The 10,237-nt window shown below is 47.4% G+C and overlaps 1 protein-coding gene across 1 annotated transcript; it reads left to right on the top strand.

Moving 5' to 3' along the window:
• Window positions 1-347: 347 nt before the first annotated feature.
• LOC139689290 (endocuticle structural glycoprotein SgAbd-2-like) lies at window positions 348-9,645 on the top strand. Its single transcript, XM_071586358.1, has 4 exons — window positions 348-416; window positions 2,251-2,393; window positions 8,590-8,758; window positions 9,310-9,645. The coding sequence occupies exons 1-4, from the start codon at window positions 408-410 to the stop codon at window positions 9,433-9,435; spliced, it is 447 nt and encodes a 148-aa protein (XP_071442459.1). The 5' UTR covers window positions 348-407; the 3' UTR covers window positions 9,436-9,645.
• Window positions 9,646-10,237: the final 592 nt, after the last annotated feature.

The raw sequence follows: 10,237 nt of genomic DNA, 5'->3' as shown, positions 1-10,237 counted from the left end.
GGGCACCTCTCGAACGCACCGACCGACCTTTCGGTAACCCCGCGGCGATATCACTTTGCGGATAATCGGCATCTAACATTTGAATGGTCCGTCGCCATCATCATCCGAAAACGAAGAGCGGCCGGGCGAGGGAAATCCCAGAGACGGGACACAGACACGTGGGGGGGGAGGCGGGCGGACGGGTGAAGATTCCCCGGCGAGGGAGGGGGAAGGAGGGGCCCCGGATGGATGAAAGCGAGAGTGGTGGCCGGCCGCGTGGGAGGGAGGTCCCCACGGCGGACGGGGGGGGGGGTCGAGCCCGGCATATATAAAGGCCCCGTCGGAGCCCCTATGGACCAGATCGAGTGAGTAGCAGCACCGGAGAACTGAATCGAGCACACACGGGAATCCTCCACATAAGCATCATCATGTACAAGGTGGGTGGCGAGTTCCCTTGCTTCGCGTCTCCCTCCACGGCACCCTAACCCCGCCCCCCTGGGGTCCCGTGCCGCAGTCGTAGTATTTCGGGCGGAGCTCGTAACGGCGCCCGAAATCGCACGGGACGAGATCCAGGGAGCGCCCCGTGGATCGTAGTTGTGGCGACGGAGGACTGTCGCGCGTTGAGATCACCGTGGGTGGGATCGCGAGCCCACTCTTCCTCTCGCGGGAGGAAGAAGGCTCCGGCCGGCGGGAAACTGGAATGCTGCTCTTGCCTCCGCATGGCTCTGCGCGCCAAAACCATTCGTCCATTCGTCTCGGTGCTGCACAACAAACTCGAGGGCTTCGTTTACGATTAAAGAAGGCAATAATGAATGCGCTAGGCAGTCAAAACTTGTAGTTAAGTGATTTTTTTGGATAGATTTCTTTTATAACATCGTGATATGTTTTTGTACTTAGTTAGGAATTTCTTCATTTATTTCAAACAAAAAAGTATGTTTGTTTTCTTCAGTCACCTAATACTTCGACTCAAGAAACCCTTAAGTTTTTGCACTTTCCATTCATTTTCTAGGATACCTAAAATACTAGTCCGCTTCATTTCTTATTTTTTACATAACCCTTCCAACATTGAATATTATCACTAACCTTTTAGACGAAGCAAAATAGTCATAAAAATCTAGTTCTTCAGTATTCCAATTTTTGTCGCCCATTTGACTATATTCCCCCAATCGATCTTTCACATGCGCCTTATAACAATAGGGTTTGCAGTGGTGTTGCTGCTACCGTAATTTGCACAGACCCACTTCGGCCACTCATTTATTCGTATAATTACGTATTTGTTCGCAATCGGTATATCACAGTAAGGAAATCACTAAGTTTTCCCAGAAATACAGCGAGCGGTCGAGGCAGAAAATATAGCAGGGTAGTTCACTGCTATATTTTCACTTCACTTCACTGCTATAAATTGAGAAGCGTAATTAAGGTAATGGAGGAAATTTAGACTAAGTCAGTTCTAAGGATAAACATATGCTCATAAATATAAATGAGAGTAAATTTTAAGGAAAGAATATTTTCATGGACGAATAATTCGAAACACTTCTGACTAATTTTACCCAAATATTAATATCAAAAAATGGAATCAAACTAGGAGTACTCTTAAGCCTTTAGACTATTGCAGCTTGTAGAAAATTGTCGCAAGAGTTGCATTTGAGTAATGCAGGCATTACCGGAATAAAGTCTTCCAAAAACGATTCTATGAAAAGACGATCACGTTAAATTCCAGTACATAGCCTTTTTTTAACAGTACTGCACATTGCAAAGGGATCTCATTCAAACATGACGTTCTGCGGCCAAGTGAAACGGAGATTCACTCAAATGTGATGTCTTTTTCTTCGATCAAAAATAACGGCTAAAATATTTGCTCGAAAGCGGGAAATATTAATTTTCATCACATTAATTTTTAAATGTTTTACAACCAAGTGCAAAATATTACACCATGCAGGTAACATTTCCTAGGATTTGACTTGCAATGTAATTATTTCTCTGAAGACGGGGGATGCTCTCCCAATGATATCAACCGGTGGCGGACAGTGGCTCCCCTCCGTTCGCAGGCCCATTCATTCAATTTTCATCACATTAATTTTTAAATGTTTTACAACCAAGTGCAAAATATTACACCATGCAGGTAACATTTCCTAGGATTTGACTTGCAATGTAATTATTTCTCTGAAGACGGGGGATGCTCTCCCAATGATATCAACCGGTGGCGGACAGTGGCTCCCCTCCGTTCGCAGGCCCATTCATGACCCCCCCCCCTCCCTTTTTCGCCCGCAGGTAGCATGCATCTTGGTAGCCCTGGCAGTGGCGCACGCCGCGCCACAGTTCGGCGGTGGCGGCGGGCAGCAGCAGTACACGACGCCCATCCCAATCATCGCCTACAGCAGCGACGTCAACTTCGACGGAACCTACCAGTACAAGTAAGCAACTCGGACGGGGGGTGGGGAGGCGGGGTGGCGCGTCTCGCCACTTGCGTGGTGCACGCACCAAACTTGGTGCGTGAGAATAAAGCTCGTTCAAATGGATTGAGCAAATCAAGAGTATTGCTATTTTTTCAGAAGTCGTTTCAAAGATCTATTACATACGTGGATTGGACACTCATCCCCGGAAAACTATTATAGTCACTCGGTTCGGTAGTCGAGTGACTCCTTAGATGGCCACGCTACTATTGAGCCCCTTTTTTGTCTATCATTACGATAATGCCATGCGATAATCGCCTAAACAATTTTTTAAATGTTTATAAAATTGCTACAATAGAAGATACCTTTATTCATCGTTTCCGCGATCTTTGTAAACATGATAAAAGCAAAACTTAAGTTAGGTACGCTATAATTTTGATATCATCGTACCAACAATAATACATTCCATATAAATAAGGTGTTCGAATATTCCCAATATAAAAGAAGCAGATTTTACTGCGGGAGGTATTTTTCAGATATTTTCACTAGATATGATGTACAGTCTGTTATATATATATATATGATATACTGGTTTTTGATGGATGTGGTGGTATTTGTGTAAATGTAGAAAGCATAACATTTCCCTTGGGGTTAAAAGCTGATGCATTTCATAATGGTAATATTCAATAAAATACTCTTTGCACATGATTCAAAAGAAGCAAAACTGCATGAGTTTATTTCGAGGGGGCCACCGGTGAAGTATGGCACTAATCAAGAGGCTAATTATAACTAGTGTAAAACCAGTAATTCCAAGAAACTTCCAGTCGTGGGAATCAAAATATGGAATCGAGATATCCTAGGGTAGTAAAATATAGTGGTCGACTGTTTGGGAAATTATTTTAAAACCAGGTGTTTCCATGCGTCCAAACAATGAGACTACCGCGGCACCCACACGTTTCTTAGGTGGGGGCGGGATGGGGCGGCAGGCGTCCTCCGGGGGCAGGGAGGAGGGGGGAGCGTGGCGAGGCGTCACACGAGACAAGTGAAGAACGCAAGGCAAGCGGGCTTCTGAGGAAATAACGAAGGATTGTTCAGAGGGTCCGTCGAAGTGCGATGCCGATTGGTGTCAAAGGAAACAAGTGAATGGCGCGGTCCGCGGTGCGTGAATCCTCCTGCCGGGGTCAGCGCGACAGTCCTCTGGGGGGAGGGAGGGCAGGAGGTGGGGGGGGGTCGGAGGCGAGCGTGTCCCAGGGGGGGGTTAATTGGAGTCAGGCGTGTGTCCAGGGCGAAGGCGAGTGACTCCGTCACTCAGGGATGAGCACCAGAGAGCCGGGTGCCCGCGGAGGTCGCTCCAACCCCGAAGAACCAGAGTCCGTCATCAATTACGGACGTCGCACCATTTGCTGAGTTCAGAGGTGGATCCCGCACCCAAGAGAATCATAAAATTTACGAAACTGGTCGATTCAGACTCGAGGAAATCTTTAAGTCATAACAGGGCATTAAAAAATTTAAATCATATTTTCCCCTTCACTCTGGTTATTTGAATTGCGTCCATCACCAGGGCCGCAAAGCCAGTTCCCATGTTCGGTGTCATGGAAAATAGCTTCACTCCGAGGCAATCACTCCTTCCCTCCCCCCTCTGTGAATGACGGCTGTCTTCATTCATCGATAAAAGGCCCGGATACTGAGTGATCACCAGCCAATATCAATGACACATAATACATCGAGGCACTTATGTCTTAAAAATGCGAAACGCAGGAGAAAGGTCAGCCGCAAATGAAAAACCGCCATATTCCTTACTCGTACTCAAGAATATACTGTCATTCGGGTTCCACTGCGTACATGGAGTCACGAGTCACGAAACTTTACCTCTCAACTCAAACCAGGGCCAATGTGGGCTCAAGTTTCATTCTTTCCAGTCACAAACTCTCGCTGCTTTGCATTGCGCACCAATTTACGTGAGTATCTTAGTACGAGTGCATAATAATTGCATGCAACGTCGGTTTCTTAAGGCTGATGAGACTGAATAAGTGGTCGGAAAGTCTCGACTGGACTGGCCCTTGGTGCGGACACGATGAAGTAACTTCGACGAGAAAGACTCCATCTTATGAAACTCCACTCATTCAACGACCCGGGATGGTCCTCGATGAATTAGACGCCCGAGGACAACTGGAAATGGTGGAACGAAACGAGTTTGGATCACGTGCGAAGGCTACGGGTCTATGGAGTCCTCTTCCATGCTGGAGCATTTATATACGGGGTGCATTCCAAAAGTAATACAATTGAATTTCCTGCGCCGCTCCTATTGGTCGGAGTGGGATCGAACTACTTGGGGTAGTTGGGGGGGAGGGCGCTAAGCTTTGCCTTGAAACCGGTCTTAGTGCTCTCCAAGCTGTGGAAGGGGCAGAACGTCAGTTATTGTAAACCTCTGCGAACTGACCGTGTCACGAAAAAATGGAATCTACGATCGAGCAACGTATCAGCATACAACAGCGGACTGTCCTTGGTATGCATCAGAGATGTCCGCAGTAAAATAAGTCTGGTGGATTCTAACTGAAGGCAAACGATTTAGAATGGCCACGGGGAAAGAGCTGCAAAAAATTACTTATACCGGTTAAAAAACGCCCAGTTGGATTTGAAAACATCATTTCTAAATTTCGGTATAAAATATTGATATGATTCATTTTGATATTATTCCAAATTACGAAAAGTACGCGATATAGCGTTAAGATCCTACGGGATTCTAAGAATGACTGGTTCGGATTTCCCCCAGGAGGCCGAGCAGCGTTACGCGGAAGCGGAATGCAAAAACAGTACTGGGGACTTAAGTTATCTCAAATTAAAGAGAACAGATAGTGATATACGCTTGCCAATAATGCCAGAGCCATCTACCCGGCCGGGAAGGAATGCAAAATGTTCGCTTGTCGAGGTCGCAGTTCACATCTATGTCACGGCGGCAGCACCGTAGAAATCATGCGATGCTCCCTCGATGGTGGCACGTGGTGCGCGATCGAATGGAAGGGGGCACCGGGGGAAGGAGGTAGCCCAGCGAAGAAGCCAACCTCCCCTCCTCCCTGGGACGCCCTCGCACAGGGCGCACATTCCTTACCAAGGTGCGCATCCGGAAGGGGTGCAGGAGAGGGGAGCACCGCAGGCAGGCGACAGCCGCTCCCATTCCCCGGTGCCCATCCCCCCGGAGGCATTCCATGCGGTTGGAGGCGAAGAATGGCAAATCCATCATTCTCTCCTTTTACCGACGATGCTTCGCAAATAAGCGTCGTTCAGGATACGCCAAAGAGCAAGTCGTCGGAATAAATCTAAATATCTCAATTCCCTTTTTTCAAACAAATCACCCCCCGCATTATCGTGGGACGACAACAGCGTCACATTCGCAAGTGGCCACGAACATTCACATCACAGTGAAAAAATACTTCGAAAGAGTTCGGACCGATTTCTACAATTAATTCAACTATGGCTTGATTTCCGTGATATATACAAAGATTTAAACTTAAAATATTGCCATTAATATTTGCATAATATTAAACCTACCAAAAGTTTCTCATAAACATGGACTGTTTTAGATTAATTATTTTGGAAAACGAATAAAATTCACCCAAATATAGGGAATATTGACCAGACATTATAGAATGACAGTTGAGGTACATTTGAAAAAATATTGTGTTACAGGAATACTGGGCGTTGTCTCTTAATATTAAAATCGACTCAGGAGCAGGAAGCTATGCATGACTAATGCTATCCATCCCACTCCTAGGGTTTTCTCAGAATTAAAATTGATTCTGCCAGCCTTAAATATCATGTTCTCCCATTCTTTCACTACTCTCCTGTCATGAATTAAAAAAATGTTATAAAACCCTAAAAATTCCTGCAGGGTTTATTTACTTTCCGTCAAGTTTTGATAGTAAAATAGTATAATAGTTAATAGTATCCTCAACTGAGCTTTTATTGAACTATTTATCATTATACATGTAAAATATTTTTTCACGTGAATGAAATGTTGTGGTATAACATGGCCGGTTATACATGGGAGAGACGGAATTCATTCGCAGGATACAAGAGGCCATCCGAGCATTGGTGTATGACGGCGGCAATAGAGCAGCGGAGTAGTAGCAGCACGGCCACTCAATGGACGCGAGACATCGAGTGGCCGTGCGCAGTGAAGGGCTTCTCGACGGGAGGGCGTCGAAATCTCCGAGGTCTGACAGAAATACTGGTTTTGACGAGTCCACCGGTAGAATTGAGGTCCGCGGAGTTTTCTCCGTGAACTATTACCTATACAATTTGCAGGAAAGATGGGCAGCGCTTGCGACATCTTCGTCCTTTCTCCGGGAGACGACCCCCCGGACTCAACCCCGGCGCCGCCATAAATGGAGGCACGCGCTCGTTCGACCGTTCTCCGCCGAACCGCGACTCCTTATTCCGATTGTATTCGTCAAGTTGGGGCCAACGCTCCTGCTCCTACCCCCTCCCCCCGCCAAGGGTTGCTTTCGAGTGGGGTGGAGCATCTTCTCCCCGCGTGGTGGCGCCCCCCCCCCAAGTGGGTCAAGGCGTCGTCGTCGGATGGACGGATGGCACCCGGATGAGGAGGCCTCTTGGCATTTAAAGGTCTCGCCGAGAGAGAGGACGCTCCCTCGGGAGGTTGCGCAACACCCGTGGGCGACCTCGATGACGGGCGACTGGGAATGCGCTTCCTCCGTGACCCACAGTGGCTGGGAACTCGACAGCGGCCACGGGGGGTAGCACGCCCCCTTGGGGCGGTGGGAAGGGATAGCATGGGTGATATTCAGCGATGGGGTTCCATAGAGATAATTATAATTCGATAACGACTTTAATGACGATCGAAGATTTCCCAATCGGATCGATAAATGCTTTAAGGTTTGATTTCATTTCCAAGTCATTCAAAGATTTAATTGAGCATGCATACGCCTGCATAGCGGGTTAAGTCCAAGTCGGGAATTTGGAAATTGCGATTAGTTTTCGAGTCGGACACGAAATAAAAGCTGATAAAGAATTCACGGTGGAATATTACGGCCCGAGTGGTTAGGGGCGGAGGAGGTTTAAGGACCCCGACGAAGAGTGTTGGGAGGATAGGCTGCCCCCGGGAGGCCTAGGTCACCCCAGACGGAAAGGCCACGCCCGTGCGCCTGCGACCGGAAGGAGAGACCGGTAAGAGACGATTACGCATTGCAATTCGACAGTTTATTGATGAAACGAAGTCAATTATGTTGACAAGCCTATGAATTAGGAGACATTATTGTAATTAAAAGCCAGTCTTCTTGGAAACTATAAATGAAACGGAAGGTCTGGAAAAAATAACTCGTGGGTACGTGGGTCGTTCAACAAGTCCATAGGAAAAGTAGAAAAACAAATTAATATGGGTATATCTTTTTTATAGATGAACATAATCTCCTTTTTACTCGATGCACTTTGCCAAGCATCTCTCCAACTTTTTTAAGCTCTCCAAAAAATAAGATTTTGGAAGGTACGAAAAATAGACATTTGTTTTGCGATGACCTCCCTCTGGACCCTATGGGTGACCCTACCAGGAGCAATCATCATTGCTCCCACGAGCACAGCTCTAGGGGTGATTGGGACACGTTGCTTGTATACACACGTATTTCATATTGGTATTTGGTTTGATGCAGCATTGTATCGATAATATCGAATTACTATATCAAATTATCGTTTTAAAAGTCCTCCAATACGAGGACATATCGACGATATCGTATACTACAGTCGATCGACAGACCATATATATACTAAGTTGGGGCTGACAGCGGCGCGGCGCCCTGGCCGGCCCTTCGGCCCTGGGGTCGAAGGGCCGGCCAGGGCGCCCTTGGGAGGACAGAATGGGGCCGGCACGGGGTTTCCATCGCCGCTTCAACCCCGTGGCACTCGTAGGACGCGGGTTGAGGGTAGTCCAAGTGGCCAAGGGGAGGTCGCAACCGAGAGTTCGCGGCCTCGGAATGACCCCGGGTCAGCCGCAAATGGTGCGCCGCGTGGGCTGCCGACGTGCGGTGACCTCTCGTTGACAAAAAAGGCACATCTCTATAGAGCTGGCAGGAATAACCATTTGTAGCCTGATCTTTGTTTGCTATCGATGATAATGTCATATCTCTACCAAAATATATAATTATTTGAAAATTCACAGCAGTGTCAACATCGTCTCACAAATATGTGTCCCTTGTCCCGTCCACAGCTACGAGACAGGCAACGGCATTGCCGCCAGGGAGAGCGGATACCTGAAGAACGCCGGAAACCCTGAGACCGAGGCCCAGGTTGCCCAGGGCTCCTTCTCGTACACCGGCCCCGACGGCGTCCTCTACACCATCAACTACATCGCCGACGAAAACGGATTCCGTGCCGAGGTGAGCTACGCGAGGCGGCGACCCCTCCCCCCCCCCTTGCCCCTGCTGTGGAAAGGGTACCTTGAAACACCCCTATTCCAAACAACAGGGAAGTGGTTGAGGCAATGAGGAACCATTCGCCGGTGGCTCATTTCAGTCTTTATTAATGCCAATCACATTTTACTTCCAAATTTTCGCGAAAAGTATGCAAATTGATCCGCCATAAACATTTGATTTTTTTTGCATTTTCACCTGACAATTTGAAAAAATATAATAAAATTCCACCTTCATCCTCCAAAAATATGCGCACACTAAAAAAAATACCGAATCTGAGATTCCTCGGAGTCATATCAAATTTTTTTGACTTTAATTCTTAATAAAATATTTTCACGTGGGATGCACGGTGTTTTCCCAATGGGGAAAACGCCCATGTAGCGGAGGCTATCCAATGGAAAGGTTTACAAAGCAAATAATTCCAAAGAAAACTCGCAAAGGCTTCCGAAAACGCTCCCGAAAGATATTAATAGCTCGGATGGTCGCGCTCCCACTGACCCCGTCCCTCTCGTTTGCAGGGCGCCCATCTGCCCACACCTCCACCCCTGCCCATCGAGCTCCAGAGGGCCATCGAAGAGGTCAACGCACGACCCACGCAGCCGCCACAGCAGCAGCAAGGCTTCCGGCCGGGATTCGGTCGCTGAGGAGGAGAGCCCACATTAATCCCACCAATGCTGCACCACGCATCCCTAGCCCTAGCCTTGTCGGAGACGGCGCCGGAGGGACCGGCCGGCAGCGAGAGAGGCAAGCGTCGTCGACGAAACCAAATACCCATCGACCAACATCTCCCCCGGCCTTGGAGAACTTTTCTATTCATTTATATTTTTTGAAAAATAAAATATTTTCAATTTAAACCATGCTTATGTTTTTTTAACCACATTGATGTGTTTATGTTGCCAACTTTCTTATCTTTCGTTCTTATAAAAGTTTTAAAAATAGGCTATGGAGATTCGTTGGTTGGACGGTTAGATCACGATTTGAGTGCATGAGTGCTTCGGGACCACTCACGAAGAACTGGCTATGCGTAAGAATTGAACAGGAAGCAGAAAAAAAGGTACACTTCGAGGAGAATCGTTCCGCACGAAGAGAAAGCGCGACATTACTATTTTTTAAAGGCCTGGTTTAGGCTAGATGCATGAAGATTTGCTGAAAGGAGACATGTCAAGAGGTGCCCACAAATGAGTCGAGTTTGATGCCGAGGCACAGGGAATAATTCTAGCACCCAAGAAGGCTGGACCACGAGGAGACGTCAAGGCGAACTGATCGATGGATGATGAACACAGCGATACGCATTGCGCAAGGGCACCTTTTTCCCTCGAGCACAATTCGTGTCCACAACAGAGCGTAGCATTTCGCGCGAAAATTTTAACACCTCGCTAATTGAACGTTACCTTCAGCTAAAAATCGCCAGTTGCCTAAATGACTAGTGGATGGACCTCGAGATTT

Source organism: Hetaerina americana, unplaced genomic scaffold (assembly GCF_022747635.1).
Source record: "Hetaerina americana unplaced genomic scaffold, ioHetAmer1.1.p SCAF_22, whole genome shotgun sequence".
Lineage (NCBI taxonomy): Eukaryota > Metazoa > Arthropoda > Insecta > Odonata > Calopterygidae > Hetaerina > Hetaerina americana.
Note: the sequence above shows the minus strand (reverse complement) of the source record. Positions and strands in the feature narration are given on the sequence as shown.

What these genes read in the sequence shown, in the direction of transcription:
- LOC139689290 (XM_071586358.1), top strand. An exon ending in GACGGAACCTACCAGTACAA is followed by an intron (nt 2,394 to 8,589) that starts GTAAGCAACTCG and finishes TCCCGTCCACAG; the next exon opens with CTACGAGACAGGCAACGGCA. An exon ending in AAAACGGATTCCGTGCCGAG is followed by an intron (nt 8,759 to 9,309) that starts GTGAGCTACGCG and finishes TCTCGTTTGCAG; the next exon opens with GGCGCCCATCTGCCCACACC.